Source organism: Garra rufa, chromosome 8 (assembly GCF_049309525.1).
Source record: "Garra rufa chromosome 8, GarRuf1.0, whole genome shotgun sequence".
Classification (NCBI taxonomy): domain Eukaryota; kingdom Metazoa; phylum Chordata; class Actinopteri; order Cypriniformes; family Cyprinidae; genus Garra; species Garra rufa.
The window spans coordinates 3,259,254-3,278,401 of NC_133368.1; the positions used below are offsets into that span (position 1 = coordinate 3,259,254).

The 19,148-nt window shown below is 40.6% G+C and overlaps 1 protein-coding gene across 1 annotated transcript; it reads right to left on the minus strand.

Moving 5' to 3' along the window:
• Window positions 1–10,053: 10,053 nt before the first annotated feature.
• On the minus strand, window positions 10,054–13,734 carry LOC141340448 (UDP-glucuronosyltransferase-like). The gene is given in 6 exon segments (XM_073845411.1): window positions 10,054–10,626; window positions 10,877–11,096; window positions 11,244–11,331; window positions 11,493–11,624; window positions 12,850–13,554; window positions 13,556–13,734. Coding segments are annotated over 6 exon segments (1,596 nt in total). The 5' UTR covers window positions 13,727–13,734; the 3' UTR covers window positions 10,054–10,346.
• Window positions 13,735–19,148: the final 5,414 nt, after the last annotated feature.

Sequence of the window (19,148 nt, forward strand, 5' to 3'; positions counted from 1 at the left end):
TGTTACACAAACTACACAAACTATGTTTAAGTGACATATGCACTTTTCAAACAACAGACTGCATTTAAAAAAAAAAAAAAATTACCCTGCATCACATATATGTGCGGTCATCTTTGACTTGTAATATAATAGTACAAATTAATTGGGCAAATATCGCTGTTGCTTTCGTATAAATGAAGCAGACATAACTGAGTGTCCGCGATCTAATCCTGTTTACATAAAGTAAGTCTGCTCCAGAGCAGGTTTACGCTTACGGATCTGTTGCTATGACAGCAAGTCCCGGATGAGCGTCGAAGAACCGAATGATCCAAGATCACGCGAAATCGTCAACAATCAAATCCAGCTAACTTAGTTAGCGAGGTACGAAGAACGGACCCCAGGTCCAGAGGCTCAATGAGACGGTCTCTGTGAATAGCTGAAAGCTCTGTCATCTTCTCCTTGTAGCTGTGGAGTCAAAGATTTAGGAAGTATGTTTATATGTTGATGGATTCAAAACAATAATCAACACACTGCAAAAACATTTTGGTGTACGATATACACTGAAACTATTTTCAAACAGAAATTGCTAGTAAATTTTACAAATAATCACAAAGAAATGGAAGCTGAATAAAACATGGAATTCAGTATAATACAGTACAAGTCAGTACTCTAAAATATAGACTAATATTTCATTTTGGTTCAATATTGAAAATGCACAGACTGAACATGATTCTAATGTTTACCTTTTGTCATTGATGACCTTTCTCAATGCAACCAGCAGTTTTTCTGAGGTCAGATCAAAAATACTCAGGGTTTCTGCAACTCTTTGAGAAACTAAGCGCTGAACATTATCCCCTTGGTCACCAAACAGAGGAAGCATCACCATTGGCACCCCATTACAGATTCCTTCATAGATTCCATGCGATCCACCATGTGTAATAAAAGCCTTAACCTTAGGATGGCCTACAATGTAAAGGACAACACATGCAATGTAATAGTTTGTAAGCAGCTGATTTTGTATTCAACTGTAATATGGCATGACACTTCAAACATCATACACCTTCTGACTCTTGTTAGCAATACCAATTTTTCAAAATCCAAGAGGGCAAGGGAACAAATTAAATAAAACAATGCAACAAGGCAAGACTAAGACTATGATTAAGACTATGACTATGGCTATGACTATGGCTATGGCTAAGAAACAAGACAAGGCAAATGAAAACAGAGAAAACACTTGGTAGAGTCCCCATGGGCAAAACAATTCTTCACAACCTCCTGATTGGCATGGCCTTCTTTATATGACTGCCAAACAGGAAGTAACCAGAGAAGCTGCAGAGGGAGAAGTAACAATCTGTACTGGGTAAGGGCTCCCTTGTGTTACAGTCCTAAACAACTGTTTTCATTTTAATTACATTTAAGTAGCACAAAGTAGCTCCACACTTCATTGGTAGACTCGTCTCGTCACTCGACTTATCGTGACTACATTCAAGATGGCGGCGATCGCTTAACTTCTTGCAGTTACTGTCTGTATAAATCTTCTCATAAATAAACTACCGGTGCTTTTTATGAGTTCTCAATGTCTCGTTTTAAATGTCAGGGCCCTTGGAAGTCTACCAATGAAGTGTGGAGCTACTTTGTGCCTTGTAAATGGTGTAAAACAGTGATTTATTTACATGACTACTTCGATGCCCCATTGACTCTCATTGATAACCTGTTGTGAGCATCGGCTAACTGACCCCAGATTTCGGACAGCAGTGGACAAGACGAGATGAGATATGCAAGGTACGTTCACACTCGGTATCATGATTCAATACACTTTAGGTCAATATCACACCGGAGTTCTCCTTTAAAGTACATAGTCAGGACACTGAGAAAATAATGTCTAAACAGATTGCTTTATAGACTTCAAAAATTAGATGAGAAAATTTCCACTGTCTGCTCAGTTGCAAAACACAATTCAGTGTAAAAACATTTATTACTTTCACTCACTGGCTAGATGTCATATTTGTGTGTAATATTTCTATTTATGTATTTACTTTTGAAAGAACAGTTAATATTTAAATTAACAGGCTGCAGTATTATAACACTCTAAATCATTTACTTTTTTAGACACGTGGTGGCACTATTTGACATATTCATTAATATGAACCCAAAGACTACGTTCACAGAAACAGAAGCAATGCTTTTGCAAAGTTTTAACTGAACAAAAGGGGAACAGACTCACGAGTTAAACATTTCTTATGCTTCTTGTTCTTGTTAAATGTAAAACTTGTGTTATCAATAAAATAAAGTGTGGGGCAAATATTATTGGGCAACCCTGACATTTGCACAGTTAAATATTTCTTATAAATGCTTCTTGTTCATTTTTAACTTTTTGCAACAATCTGCAAAGATTAAAGAACATCTGTACAGCCTAAAAATCCTGTCATTCATAATCAGCAAGGTTTGCTGAAAGTATTGATAAGAAGCTTGTCTTGAGTTTCAACAACTAATCAAAGTTGGGCCTGAAAAGATCACAACATTCATTCTTTAGCGGCAAAGCACGGCCTTAATAACAAAGTAAGAAAAGTATCCAAATCTTTCCAGTTTTATTTATTTATATATAATGTGCACTGATGAATCATTCACAGCAAGACCAGAACAGTTGACAAAATTATTTTACAGTGAGCCTTTTTTGGTGCCACTATATGCATTTTTTAACTTTTTTTATTGTAGATTTTACAGAAAGGGTATGATAAGATAGACTATACACTGAGTTTGGACCTTGCAAAGTATACTTGTTATACTATTTTTAAGACACCAATTTATCTAATTTTCTCATCTAATTCTCTTCCACACAACTGCACAATTATCAAGTTATGTTTTCATTTTATATAACAAATAAAAAAACTATATAGATTCTGTTTACAAAGACCATTTATAGACAGAAGAAAGACTTTGAGCTGATGTGAGTACTCCAGCAAACAAAACACATCAACCAAGCACATTTTTGCAATCACATTAATTACTTATCATCTTTTATAAATTGTGCATGGCCATGTTTGCACTGCAGTGGGGACCCAAACTATGTGAAATGTTCTGGTTATTTGACAAAAGGCATGTTCTCTTCATGCTCTGATGGCACAGGTATGATGCTAGTAGTTACATGTTGAAAGAAAAACCTAGTTGAGTTTTTCTTGGTTGCAGCCAAAACTTAAGAAAAACAGTTTAGCAGAACAGCAGTTTGAAAACTGAAATTGTTACAATACCGCTGTTTATTAAATGTAGTATGTGATTAAATATCCACTAAGCAAATTAATATAGCTCAAGTGGTGTTCCTTATAGTCAGGACACTGAGAAAAGAGTGTCTAAACAGACTGCTTTAAAAACTTCAAAAGTTAGTGAGAAAGTGTTCACAATTCAATGTAGAAACATTTAATACGTTCATGTTTGGCTAGATACCTTTAATGTACAATTTCCATTTATTTATTTACTTTTGAAAGAACCGTTAATATTTAAAAGAACAGGCTACAATATTATAGCACTCTAAATCATTTAATTTTTAGACACATGGTGGCGCTATTAGACAAAGGTGCTGCTTTCTTGTTGTCCATTCCTCCAATGATGATAATGTTAGGCATCAATGGACGAGGTAATTCAAACACAAAGTCAAAATACAGAAACCAGGGAGCTGCACGGCTCATGATCTCCACCATTGATGTTTTTCTCTGAAGTACATGTGGGCGGATCTCATCTGCACGGGCAAAGAAACGCCCACAAGCCGTAGGCTGAATCAGAGTCCTTACCCTGATAGCACACATACATCTCGGAGACGTCTATTTGACATCTGCATTCACATCTGCAAGACACCTGAAAGAGGTAGTTTGCTCATCTGCAATACATCTAACGTTTCCCATCAGTTGTCAAATAGATGTCTATTAGATGTCTTTAAGATGTTCTTGAATCAGAATGCGGTCAGTAAAATGAGTTAAAGGTTGTGGAACAGCCAAGCTCCTCCACCAAAGGCTTTCTCTCTCGCCAGTGGCTGCCAAATGCTGGAATCACCAATAACTTCCCAGCCTCTGCTGATCCCAGGTAGAAAAGACACAAGAACAATACAGAAGCAACCATTTTGACAACCAACCATATCATTTATAATCAAAAATAATTTCAAGTCTATGAGCTGGTAGTGTCCACAAGAGTTGGTTGAAATTCTAGGAGATGTTATTACGCTCAACAAAGAAGACAGGGCCACAAAAGCGTGTAATCCACCTTCCACTCGTTCGTGGAAAACCACACCCTCAAAGCACTACCGGAAAACTTTGCGCCGGTTGATAAACACCCTCGAACTGCCATTGGTTCATGGTGATTACGCAATATGCTCGCTCCACCTTCTCATTCATGATTTTTCTAGGTCCATCTAGATAAGAAGCAGACACGAGTAAAAACATAAAATACTTTGGAGAGTTGCTTTATAGTTTAAATTGAATTTAACTGAAATGATTGAAAGTCTAATCCCTCAAACAGAAGAACTTGCGACACTGTGGATGCTTTTTTTCCTCTTAGTACTTGGTACTTCTCATCACTGTTATTTTTATGTGTTTGTGTTTATAAAAGGATAGTGTACATTTAAATATGAAATATAATTTCTAATATTATATTTGAACAGCAGCAGAATGTTCTCAAACAGTAGTTGCCCGTCTATTTCAAAGTTACTCATGAATGAACATCGAAATAGAAATTAGCCGTGAGAGAAAAAGTTATAGAAAGCAACAAACACAAAAGGGCAACCAAGAAAAAAAAAGTCTGCAGAGAAATCACTGTTTGCTATAAACAGTCTAGAAATGTATCTGACATTTGAGAATGATATCATGAATGAAAACTTGATGATATTAAGAAAAAAAATCAGCTGTACTACAGAGGAGATGTCACAGGGAGTCAGACTGAGACGTGCGGATCCATTTGCAGCATTTATTGAGAATCGTCAACAGGCCAGAATAATCACCAGAAAACAGGAACAACGTAGGTAATCCGGGAAACAGTTCAATAGACAGGCAATGGTCGCAATGGCAGGAAGCAGGAATCGTCAACGGGGTACACAGTCCAGAGTCATACACAGAGAATCCAACACAGAGAGAAACGCTTAGAATAACGACCATATGGAACGATAAGACTTCGCAAGGTGGCTGTGTGTGTGAGTGGCTTAAATGCATGTGGGTAAATGATAAACAGGTGTATGCAGCAATCAGTTCAGTGGGAAACGAGGAGCAGCTGTGTGCAGTGATTGGTGCAGTGGCTTATGGGGATTGCAGTCCAGAATGTGTGTGCAAGAGTGCATGATGAGAAGACAGACCAGATACATGACAGAGCCCCTCCCCAAGGAGCGGCTTCCAGACGCTCTAACCACCTAATACAACCTGGAGGGTGGTGGAGCGGAGGCGTAACAGGGGGAGGGATGGAGGGCCAGGTCCATGTAGGGGTACTGGAACCCCGAACTGAGGCGGAGCCGACGGAGGGAGAAGCCATGATGGAGGAAGGGTTGGCTCCTGCATGGGGCCGACCGACGGAGGTGGAGCCCGAGGCGGAACCGGAGAGTCGATGGTCCTGGGCGACACAGAGGTTTCGGAGGGCCAAGGCGGAACCCAAGGCTCTGGCGACCCCGGCGGAGATGGAGGTCCGGAGGTACGCAGCGGAGCCGGAGTGACAGAGGATCGAGGCTGTGCCCACGGGAGGGAGGAGGTCCACAGAGCCGGCAGGACGGAGTGACGAGGCGCAGCCGGAGGAGTAGAGTCCAGAGGCGAAGGTGGGGCGACGACTGACCGGGGCGGAGCCGGAGAGACGATGGAGCCCGGAGGAGCTGGTGGGCCGACGGCCGACAACGGAGACGAGGGAGCACAGAGCCGGGGTGGAGCCGCAGGGTCGGAGGGCCGAGGTGGAGTCCAGGACTCTGAGACTGGAGGTGATGGTGAGGGGTCCTTCAGTCTGGACGCCGATGGAGACTGGCAGTCCCACGGCAAGTCCTCTGCACCGAAGGTGGGATGTGGGTGAGCAGAGGGACTGTCAGGAGACAGGTGGCGGAACTGGAGCAGCAGGGAGGGTGGGTGGGAACCCACACAGTCCATGCATGGCCTCCTTGAGCAGAACCGGGCAGACAGGAATCTCAGGACAACTGGATGGAACCAGCGGAGGCTCTGGAAGGCCGGGCGGAACCAGCGGAGGCTCTGGAAGACCGGGCGGGACCAGCGGAGACTCTGGAAGGCCGGGCGGGACCAGCGGAGACTCTGGAAGGCCGGGCGGGACCAGCGGAGACTCTGGAAGGCCGGGCGGGACCAGCGGAGACTCTGGAAGGCCGGGCGGGACCAGCGGAGACTCTGGAAGGCCGGGCGGGACCAGCGGAGACTCTGGAAGGCCGGGCGGGACCAGCGGAGACTCTGGAAGGCCGGGCGGGACCAGCGGAGACTCTGGAAGGCCGGGCGGGACCAGCGGAGACTCTGGAAGGCCGGGCGGGACCAGCGGAGACTCTGGAAGGCCGGGCGGGACCAGCGGAGACTCTGGAAGGCCGGGCGGGACCAGCGGAGACTCTGGAAGGCTGGGCTGAACCAGCGGAGGCTGTGGAAGGCTGGGCTGAACCAGCGGAGTCTCTGGAAGGCTGGGCGGAACCAGCGGAGTCTCTGGAAGGCTGGGCTGAACCAGCGGAGTCTCTGGAAGGCTGTCTTGAGGAGCGGGCTCTGGACGACGCTCTTGTGAAGCGGGCTCTGGACGACGCTCTTGTGAAGCGGGCTCTGGACGACGCTCTTGAGGAGCGGGCTCTGGACGATGCTCTTGAGGAGCGGGCTCTGGAGAACTGGACGACCCCAGCGGAGATTCAGGAGGGCTGGGCGTCTCCAGCGGAGACTCTGGAAGAGCAGGCTCTGAGCGAGCGGTCACTGGAGGGCGCTCTGGCGGCGCAGTCACTGGAGGGCGCTCAGACTGTGCGGTCGTGTTTTGGCTTGACTCAGGATATGAGGTCGCTGCTTTGGCAGGTGCTGACCGTAAGAGACCGACTGTTCGTGCTGACAGTAGTGGTGGGTCCTCTAGGCTGGACATGAATCTTTGCCAAGCCGTGGTGAAATGTGGGTGTTGTGATTCTGGGCTAGTGGCCATCTTGTGAACAGGCTCGGGAGGGGCGGCCATCTTATGCTGTGGCTCTGAGCTGGAACTTTCTGTGGGAAGATGGTTCTCTTCCACAATTCCCACAGTAAAAGGAGAGCCACACAACAAAAGAGCAAGATCTATATAATATTGCAGAGTCCAGCCAGGTTCACACATTGGCATGAGGGAAGCCAATGGCTCTAAGAGTCCTCCCCGAAAGAAAATCATCAGGCACTGTTCCTCCATAGTCGACTGATTAGCCAATTCGATGAAGTCCATCGCATACTCCTCAATAGTCCGCTCATCCTGCTTGAGACGCATGATCTGTACAGTGGTGTTCGTGCTGGAACCGGATGACACCATACTCGCTGCTGGATCCTTGTAGTGGCGAAGTCTTCTGTCACAGGGAGTCAGACTGAGACGTGCGGATCCATTTGCAGCATTTATTGAGAATCGTCAACAGGCCAGAATAATCACCAGAAAACAGGAACAACGTAGGTAATCCGGGAAACAGTTCAATAGACAGGCAATGGTCGCAATGGCAGGAAGCAGGAATCGTCAACGGGGTACACAGTCCAGAGTCATACACAGAGAATCCAACACAGAGAGAAACGCTTAGAATAACGACCATATGGAACGATAAGACTTCGCAAGGTGGCTGTGTGTGTGAGTGGCTTAAATGCATGTGGGTAAATGATAAACAGGTGTATGCAGCAATCAGTTCAGTGGGAAACGAGGAGCAGCTGTGTGCAGTGATTGGTGCAGTGGCTTATGGGGATTGCAGTCCAGAATGTGTGTGCAAGAGTGCATGATGAGAAGACAGACCAGATACATGACAGGGGAGTGAGTGGAGGACTGGAAAACCAAGAAGGTGTGGCTCTTTTTTTTTTCTTTTCAAAGATAAAGCCAGTGTACAAATGAACTTTGACAGTTTTTTTTAAACAGTGGGCATTTTTGTAATTACCTCATTTTGTAATAATTCAACTCACCGCTCATTTTTGAGGTAATGGTGAGGCACTCATTATGATTACATTTGATTTTATATATAAAAAAAAGACTAATAATTGTTTTGTCTGATTTATAAATCAAATATTTTTTTGAAAGTAGTTGTACTGTTTTTGGTTGTAAAGTTGTAAAATGATATATAATTTGACAGAAAATGTAAATGTTAACATATTATATGTATTGATATATTTTATTATGTATTTATCTAGGCTTTATATTTTATTATTTACATTGGCCCCTTTCACGTCCTTGTAAGCGCCTCACTGTAACCCAAATTTTTAATTTTTTTTAAGCAACTTTATTTTGAATTTTTTTTTTTTAAATTGCACACAGTTTTGTTTTTGTTACCAGACATGATGAATCATGCTGACATAGACCCTAGTGTTTACTCTACTGTGGGTGTGGACCTTCCACAGCTGGTTAGAGTTTGATTTATGCACTATGCAAAATACTAAACCTTAAGACCATAATTAGTGAAACAATTTTAATGTTGTTTACATGTCCTTCTGGTGTTCTGGTGTTTTTACGCATAAAGACAAATTTCATCAGTCAACAGCATTGCTGAGCATTTTCTCCTTATGCTCCAGTCCAGTGTACCAAAGCTCTTAAAAATGTGGTTTATAAAGTAATATTTTTATAATGCTGTTTTATAATATTATACCATTGATTTGTTTGCTGTTTGCAAGTTACCTTTATTTTTATTTTTATTATTATTTTTATTATTAATATAACATTAGTTTATGAAACCCACAACAATTAAAAAAAAACATACTATATATTGTCTCCGTTTTTTAATTCATAGCTAATCACAGGTGATTCCAAAGGTAAGTTTGTGCATTAAATGATCACTCATACGTTCTGAAAAATGTCACCTTTCAGTAAGATCCAAGATTTTCTGTTTTATAGAAGTCTCTTATGCTAACCAAGGCTGCATTTATTTGATAAAAAATAACGTAAAACTGTAATATTGTAAAATTATTAAAGTTTAAAATAACCTTTTCCTATTTTAAATGTATTCCTTTGATGGCAACTGCTAAATGTAACTGATTGTCAGAAAAAAAATGCTATCTTTAGTGTCACACCACATTGATCCTTCAGAAATATTTCTTATATGCTGATTGCTGCTAGAAACATTTGTTTATGAACCGAAAACAAATTGATCTTACTCACACATATTGTTTAATAATTAGTAGTGTTTTATAACCCTTGTCATTTACCCTGAATGAGGATTTGCAATAAAATTCTCCTGTTTTAAATCAATAAAGCCTGTTGCATATTGATACTAAATCATGTGCCTGGTTCCTTTTATCAATGCTTTGTTAGTCAGTGACTTAACAGTTAGCAACTGTATGAAGGCACCTACTAAGTAATTTTCAAAAACACTTGCAAACAGTGGTGGACGAAGTACACAAATCAACTTGTGAATATAGTTCACTGGAGACTCGCTCTAAACGGCTCATTTGAATCAGTGACCTGTCGACTCGAGAACAGCTGCAATAGGATCAGTCTAATTCATAAATTAATCGTTTGGTGAACCGATTTAACAAGTTCACTGAAAAGAATCAGTTTGTCCATGAATCAGACACCGCTTGTGCATCTCGAAGCACGTGATAATTTATAAGGAGTAGCAGTATGTTTCATTAAATGTAGTAAAGTAAAAGTAAAAGTTACTCAAAATAAAACTTGAAAAATGTACTAAAGTACAGTAACTGTCCACCACTGCTTGCAAAGCACCATTATGTCATTTTATCTAAAACTAATTATCTGTAACAGGAGCTTTAGAGATAACCAAGCAAAATGATTAATGATGAAAGTTTCAACAATTAGTTAAAATACTGTCTATAAGTCTTTTACATATATGTCTTATAACTATGAATTAGTTTATTCTGATTTGAAATAACATAGCCAGTCATAAATGAACCTGTACAAAAAATGTAAATGTTTACCTGACACACTCAGTAGTTTTGTGAGGCTTTATTCAAGTCATTAATCCAGATCAAGGAGGTATAAAATCAAGTTATAAAAACACAGATTAAACAAGTCTCTAAACCAGGGGTTGGGAACCTTGATCCTCGAGGGCCGGTGTCCCTGCAGAGTTTAGCTCCAACCATGAAAAAAATAAAATAAATACCAACCCGTATCCTAAAGATGTTGATTAGCCTGTTCAGGTGTGTTTGATTAGGGTTGGATCAAGTTCCCCACCCCTGCTCTAAACAATTACCAAAACAGGACAAAACATTGATTTAATATATCTACTCCCTCTTCTTTTTCTGAGTCGTCTTGCAGCATTTCCTGAAACAGAACATGCAGCTTTTGAGAGTCACACAAATAACAGTCACTAGAATGAGAAGGAGAAAGCCAATGACGTCCAGAGAATGATACTGAATCCAGTTCAGCTCGTGGGCTGCAGGTCTGAGATGCGCTGCCCCTTTGTGTCTCATAACAAACTCAGTCCAGAACACAGCCAGGTCCAGAGGCTCAATGGGACGGTCTCTGTGAATAGCTGAAAGCTCTGCCATCTTCTCCTTGTAGCTGTTGAGTCAAAGATGGAGGAAGTATGTTTAAATGTTTAAAAGGACTGCAAGCTTTACAATAATCTACATACTGATAACATATGATATACTCAAAAATCGCTAGTAAATTTCACAAATAATTAAAAGAAATGAAAGCTGAACAAAATTTGGTATTCAGTAAAGTACTCTAAATATAGACTAATATTCCACTTGGGATCCATATTAAATGCTGCATGAATGCACAGACTGAACATGATTCTTATGCTTACCTTTTGTCATTGATGACCTTTCTCAATGCAACCAGCAGTTTTTCTGAGGTCAGATCAAAAATACTCAGGGTTTCTGCAACCCCTCGAGACACTAAGCGCTGAACATTATCCCCTTGGTCGCCAAACAGAGGAAGCATCACCATTGGCACCCCATTACAGATTCCTTCATAGATTCCATGCGATCCACCATGTGTAATAAAAGCCTTAACCTTAGGATGGCCTACAATGTAAAGGACAACACATGCAATGTATTAGTTTGTCAGCAGCAAACATCATGCACTTTCTGACTCTTGTCAGCAATGGCAAAAAAATAAATAATTCTAATTAGAAAAATTTGGTTAGAAGTCAAAGTAAAATATACACAAACCCAAAAGATCATTTTGTGGCAGCCACTTCATCAGTTTGACATTCTTTGGAGCATTTTCAGGGACTGGTCCAGTGTACCTCCATAGCACCTACCAATCAAAGAGAATCATGAAGAGCATGTTTCACAAATATATATGCCTAACCTTACTTAAACCCAATACTGTCCTAAACAACCTTTTTCATTTTAATTACATTTAAGCTTTCCAATGTAGTCTTCTATTTATTTATTTATTTATTTATTCATACTTACCCTCTGAGGTATCTGCCTGAATGCCTCAAAGAACTCTTTGGCTTTAGCCTCAGGTAACTGTGACACCATGGACCCCAGAGTGAAGACCACAAACCCATGCTCTCCAGAACCGTTCACAAACTCTTCCAGTTCCTAAACAGAGAACAGATGTCAGCAGGGCATTTTTTGTTCCAGTTCGACAGCACAGTCATTCAAAATACACGCACACACAGATTTGGAACATCAGGTACGCATAACAACGTGTTTTCTGACTTCAGCTTTGTGAAATTATGCCAAAAATGCTAATTTGCTCTCTGACAGCAGGTGGTGCAAAAGCTGCAAAATAGAGTTTCCTTGCTTACCGCTGTAAACAAAGCAGGTAAACACTGCTATAACATGTATTATAGAAAATGTTATCGAAGTGTTTCTGAAGATGGTCAGTTCCTTTCAGAGCTACATTCGTACAGACCTCCACCCCCCAAATTCAATGTTTAGAATTTTCTTCCAATATTTCAAGCATCTTAAACAGTGAGCTAGCTCTCCCTTTACTGTATTTTCTCTGCTGATGCGTCTGTCTGTCCTTTTTGCATCTGTCTTTATTTTGTCCCGTCTCTGGCCTCTGTTAATGTCTTGTTTACAGACTTCATAATCACACAGTGGAGCAGGCTTTGTTTATAAACTCCCCCTTTCCTTCCTTCCTTTTCCAGACACACAGATACCCACGTTAACCTGCATGTTCAAACTTTGAAGGCAGCATACTGAAACAATTAGCAATGGTTTTCTTTGACCTAACACTCTGAGTTCACTTGTTTTAGTTATTAACATATAAACAGATCTACCTCTTGGTAATAGAAGAATTAACTCTTTTTGCTTACAGTGCACAATGTTACAAAAAACGTCTCTATTTCCTTGGTGCGTCATGTTATAAACACAAAGGGGAACCTCACTACCTCTTGAAGATTACAGTGGTCAAAGTTGAAAAATAAAGCCCTGCTTAACTGTACATATTTAATGAACATCATGTGATGTAACACGCCTCTTTCAAAGTACAGGGAAAATCACATGTTGTATTACTGCACATAAATTCATGCATCAAAATGAATTAAGTCATGCTGACCTGGACCAACAGCTTCTTATTTGACCAACAAATCTAACCTGCAAGGCTTTGGGCATGGATTACATAGAGTAGCCTATAGTCCTCTTTAGTTGTCAGAAAATGCAATGAATAATATATTTTAGTGTCTAAATAGCCTACTGCAAACATGACCTAAAAGCTTTAACTGCTCAAGCTTGATGAATTTACATAAAAAACGCTGCCAATTTCAATCAACCAGTCAACTTAAACAACTGAGAATGGCTATGTTTATTAACATCTTACCTTTGTCAGTGGACCCTTCTTAGCACAGTTGATGCCCCCTATTTGGACCATGTTTGGCATTTGAGGTTTGGGATACTCAAAGGCAAAGTCGTACCTTAGAAGCCAGATTGCACCGTTACCTAATAGCTCTTTGTATGTAGTTTCCTTCTGCAGATATCTACTGGCCAGCTCATCAGTGCCAGCAAACAGTTTGCGGCATAGGAAAGCATCAAAAACTGTCATAAGCGTGTTTTCTACTCTTTGATGGAAAGTCATCTTATCTGAGAAACCAGTCAAGAAGCGTGGTACAAAAGACGGAGGTGAGGGACAATGGCTGGCTTCCACATCAAGCAGGCAGGGGATCATACGCAGGAAGTAAACAGTGGGAATTGAGAGGGAATCAGCAATGATGGACCCACAGGGCAAGAAAGGATCAGTGAGCACAACATCAAATCCTGTTTCTCTAAGACTCTTCATCAGGGACTCGTCATACAACATCCATTCACAGGCTTTCACATGCATATTCAAGAACTCAACCAGGTTTCCCACAGTCTTAACAATATCAGTCAATTTTGGAGGCTTCTCTAAAGCATTCTTCTCTATTTTGTCCAAGTTGGCCTTCAGATCAGCAAGGGTAAAAGGCGCACGAAAAGACTTAGTGGTGTAATAGTCAGACTTTCCAATCAGAATGCTGGTTTCAGGGACCAGGACCACCATCTCATGTCCCCTTCTGAGAAAGCTCTTCCACCAGGATCTTCATGCTCAACCAATGGCTGCCATCCACTGGCACGACAAGCACCTTTCCAGCCTGCACAGGCTCAGAGGAGAACAAGCATAGCAAAGCTAGAAGCCCCAGAGCAGGAACAGTCAGCGTTCTCACCATCCTTTTAACATTCATACAGCAGACAGCAGAACTATGATACATTTAAGAGGGCTGGCAATGTTTTCAAAAGAGGAGGGGCCTCAAAACTAGACAAAAGGGAAATGAGTGTTCATAGGTCACTGGTAGCATGTGCCTGCAGCACAACGAATGAGCTCAGACTTTTACATTCTGTCATGATATAATTACAATGCAGTTTAAAGTCTAACAAGTAGGTTAAATGTAGCTCTGGGTTAATTATTTCAAGAGCACACAAGCAAGTCATGAGAACTGTCATGAGTATTAAGAAATCAACTTTGGTCTAGATTAATAGAGAAAAAGTTATTGCTTTTTTATCTTTACGTTTGTCAGAGTTTGTTATAAAGCAATTCTGCAAGTCACAATGGTCTGGCAGCAGTAGGATTGCCTTACTGTACATACTGTGCAAATTCAGTGACTTTTCCCAGCTCCTCCCTATACACATGGGAACACAAGGCAGTCACGCAAAGAAATGATCTTTCACATACAGGAGGTGCGGTGTTCTACTCTGAATAAAATGGGAGCATTCTACTCTGAATGAAATAATATGCTTAGGAAGTTTACAGAGGACTTTTTTACACTGAATCATTTTCGCTTTGATTCATTGACAAAAAATGGACAAGGGAGCTGATAATTAAAATGCCTACAAGAGCAAAAAGAGAGAAAATACCTGGAGATACTTGCTAGCATCAAGTAAAGATTCAAAATGTATCCATACCATAATTAACAGCAAATCTATTATCTATCTCTTTTTCTTTTTGGTTATCTGTCAGATAAAAAAAAATCATATGCACACTTAATTCCAATTTAATGCCATCATATTTATCATTGTCATCAACAATACTAACAATAGTCAAGGCCACAAATTACTAGTAATGTCAAGAGATTACTACGAACAATGTAAGCCCTTATGTATTCAGCTATCAATGTAATCACTGTCTATGAGAGTAGAACATGGCTATTTTTATATACATAAGTGTCACCTACTTGTGCATCTATACAATCTGTAGAAAGACTCAAAGAAAAATTCCCACAGTTAATACACAGACTGATAAACACAGAAAAGCAAAATGATACAAACGTGACAGGTCTCAGTGCTTTTGGAGTAAACTGCTGAATACGAAAATTTCGTACCACTCAGTATTTCTGTTATGAAGATATTGCAGCAAAAAAAGTATGAGTAGTATAGTAGGGTCCAGCATCTGATACAGTATTTGTAGACATCAGCAACAGCTTCTCAGACTATACTTGTGGAGACTTTTAAGTGTTCTTCACAGATATTGTTTAAAAAGCTTGCTTGTCCTGTCTTACTGGAAATGTATGCATTGCTGGTACTTTTCTATTCTACTAAAACTAGTTGTTGATACAGCATCTATTATTATCGTAAGCCTATTAAGAACTGAACAATAAAGACTCACTTGTGATAGAGGTTTGGTTTTCTGGCTAACAGTCGCTCCAATCATGACCATGTTTGGCATCACTGGGCGTGGGAATTCCACAGCAAAGTCGAAACACAATAACCATAGAGCTGCACGGCTCATGATCTCCACCATTGATGCTTTTCTCTTAAGTACATGTGAGGCGATCTCATCTGCACGAGCAAACATGCGCCCACAAGCCATGGGCTGAAGCAGAGTCCTTAACAGGTTCACACTTCTTTGCCAAAGATTCATGCGGTCAGTCAAGTGAGTAAAAGCTTGTGGAACATAAGAAGCTGGAACTGGACACTGACTGGCAAGAGCGTCAACACCACAAGGATGGTTTATTAGCATTTAAATAGCTGGAATGGAGAGATATTCACTAGCAATTGCTCCTACAGGCTCGAATGGATCTGTGAGAATCACATCAAAGTTGTAATCTTGCAGTTTCTTCATCAAGTCCTTGTTGAAGAGCAGACCCTCTGCGTTCCTCAATATAAAAATCTGGAGAACTTCCAGTGAGATAAAGAATGCCTGAAACTTGGCCAGGTCTGAAGAGATATCAACGCTCAGAATGGTGTTGAATTCATCTGCTAAGTTCGCTTCTAGTTCAGCCTTTGTGTAGTTCACTGGAAATGTCAAAGTGGTGGTATGCTCTGAAGGACCCATACTCAGACTCGCCTCTGGGATGACAACCACCACCTGGTTTCCTCTCCTCCCCAGCTCCTCCACAATAGGCTTCAACCCTAACCAGTGACTGCCATCTGATGGTATAACCAACAGTTTTCCAGCTTGAGCTGAACTAGAAAGTAAGAGACCCAGGAGCAACCACAAGCTAGCCATTTCACTAGTGGTGTGAAGGATTCGGAAAGAAAAACACATGCAGTGTAACCACCTTAAAGTAAGTCAGAACAAGATTCAAAGGGGTTGCAATATTTACAGATAGTAGGATGGGTTCAATCCATATACTGCACTGAAGAAATCTATGCATCTCATTCACTGATAGTTGTTTGTAGATTATTAACATTTGCAAACAGGAGAACTTCCCATGAAAGGTTTCCGCCCAATTCACAACACATGGGGCCTCATTTATAAAGACTTGCGTAGAAACCATCCTTGATTTTATCTAAGAACTTTTCTGATTTGATCGTAAGAGCGATTCAGAGAAAACGAACGTACCACGAAATCCATGCGTACGCCAGTCATTCGGTTATAAATCACAAATGATCGTGGAATTGTGTGCAGCTGAATGTTCCGCCGTCGAAACGCCCCTGCTTAATTAATTAACATATAAAATGAGCTCATTCCTAAAGCAAAAACTCTGTGACAATGGCAAGTAAAAAGGAGCGCAAGAAATCAAATTATAGTGAGGCTGAACTATCTGCAATACCAGGCATAAGATAAGTACTTTTCCACGTCAAAGACGTTTTTTTTATAAATCTGTACTTTGACGTGGATTTGATCGTACGAACACTCTAAGATCAAATCAGTGCGTAAGAAAGTTTTATAAATGAGGCCCCAGGACTTATGAGTTTGTCCTTACATTTGTGCCAATGAATTTGGAGCATTATAAACTAGAACTTGGTTGTCCTGTTTAACGAACATTGTGTGATGTAACATGCCTGGGAGCCAAAACAGTAAAAGGATTTTTATTTAAAGGTTAAATTGTAAACAGACAAAAACATTTACAGTATTTTAGCATATATCTTCATTATATATTTTTCACTTAACACTTCACTATTTTTTTTTTTTAACTATAAAGTCTTATCAGTAAGTGCATTACATACTTGTAAAAGATAGGAGACAATGTGAACGATTTGCATTTTGTGCACCAGACAACACAGAACATGTTAATTTAATGTTCATTACCATCTTACCCTTGTCAGTGGACCTTTCTTAGCACAGTTGATGCCCCCTATTTGGACCATGTTTGGCATTTGTGGTTTGGGATACTCAAAGGCAAAGTCGTACCTTAGTAGCCAGACTGCACCGTTACCTAATAGCTCTTTGTACGTAATGTCCTTCTGCAGATATCGACTGGCCAGTTCATCAAAGCTGCCAAAAAGTTTGTGGCATAAGTACTTATTGAAAATTGTCATAAGCATGTTTCTTACTCTCTGAGGGAAAATCATCTTATCTGTGTAACCAGTCAAGAAGCGTGGGACAAAAGATGGAGGCGAGGGACACTGAGCAGCTGCCTCATCAAGCTGACAGTGAAGTCCATGCAAAAAGTAAATGGCAGGAAGTGAGAAGGAATAAGCAATGATGGACCCACATGGCAGGAAAGGATCAGAGAGCACAACATCAAATCCTATCTCTCTTAGACTCTTCATCAGGGACTCGTCATACAGCAGCCCTTCACAGGCTTTTACCTGCATATTCACGATCTGCATCAGATTCTCCCAATTTGCAATGATATCAATCCATTTCGGAGGCTTCCCAAGTGCCAGCTTACTTATTTGGTCTAAGTTAGCATTTAGTTCAGCAAGGGTGTAAGGAACGCGAAAAGACTTAGTGGTTTAAAGGACAGGAGCAGGCCAGCCACGCTGGGACTGATAATTCATGGTAAGAGAAGAACTTCACTATTGTCACACCTCTGGACTTTCTAGTTGGTTTCTCCCATTTCCCCCGCAGATCTGCGTGTTTTGGTTTGTCCCTCATTGTTTTCACCTGGATGTGTTAATCAGTCTGTGTATTTAGTGTGTGTGTTTTTCCCTCAATCCTTGTTGGTCTTTTATGGTACCACTCTGAGTTCCTGTGTCTGCCTATTGCCCGTTGGATTTATTAAATACTTTTCATTTTACTACGTCGTTGTTCGTGTGTTCCTGTCTGAATCGTGACAACTATGATTTTGAGAGGTTTGTGTATTCCATTAGGGGGTTTGTCTTTTACAAATGTGTAATTTCTTTTTTTTTTCTTCTTCTTTCAGGGAACAACTTCCTCTATGTAACAACGTGGATTGTGAGCAAAGATCGCCTACGTTTTAGAGCAGTACCTGGAATGCCTTGGGAGAAATACTGAAGATGCACTGTTCCAGCTTTGGAAGACTGTGTATTTTTCAGTGTTATATTTGCAATGTTTAAATAAAGAATGTGATATTTTGGAATAATTGTGTCTGTTTGAATTGAATGTCAGTAGTACCTATAAAATTACAGTAAATCATTCACAACTCCATAATTCTTTTTTCTCTTTTGAACTTTCATTCACATGAATCCTAGGACTAGGTTCACTGCGCAGAGTTTAACTGCATATAACTCCGGTAATCCAGAAACAGTAGCAATGCTTTTGTCGAGCTAAAGAGGAACAACCAACAATTCCATCAGTTATGTGAAGGACGGTGTCAGTTGAACAGGAATGTGACTATTATTGTATATATTCCCCCGGTTTCACAGACAAGGCTTAAGCCTAGTCCTAGACTAAAATGTAAGTCTGAGCTGTTTCAACTGAAACAAAATTGCACTGATTGATCTTAAAATATATCAGTGCCTTTGTTTTGTCTCAAGATGCACACCTGTAATGTTTTTTTCCAAGCATGTTTATAAAAATTACTTAATTGTCCTAATTGAACTATGGCCTAATCCTGGCTTAGTCTAAACCCTGTCTGTGAAACCGGGCCTTAATGTTATAAATAAAATGTTTAAAAGTCTGGAGCATATATTACTACTATTACAACCCTGACATGTGCACAGTTAAATAGTTCTTATAAATGCTTTTTTATTGCTGGTAGTATTGATAAGAAGCTTGTCTTGAAAGTCTGCAAGCACATTTGAATTTGCACCCCTGGCAGAGGCTTTTATCCTGAAAGGGGAGTTTCAACAACCAATCAAAGTTGGGCCTGAAAAAACCTTCATTCTTCAGCGGCAAAGCACGGCCTAGTAGCAGAGTGAGAAAAGTATCCAAATCTTTCCAGTTTTATTAAATTTTTATATAATGTGCACTGGTGAATCAGTCACAGAAAGATCAGAACATGCTGGTTCTCTTCACATTTGCAGTTGACAAAATTA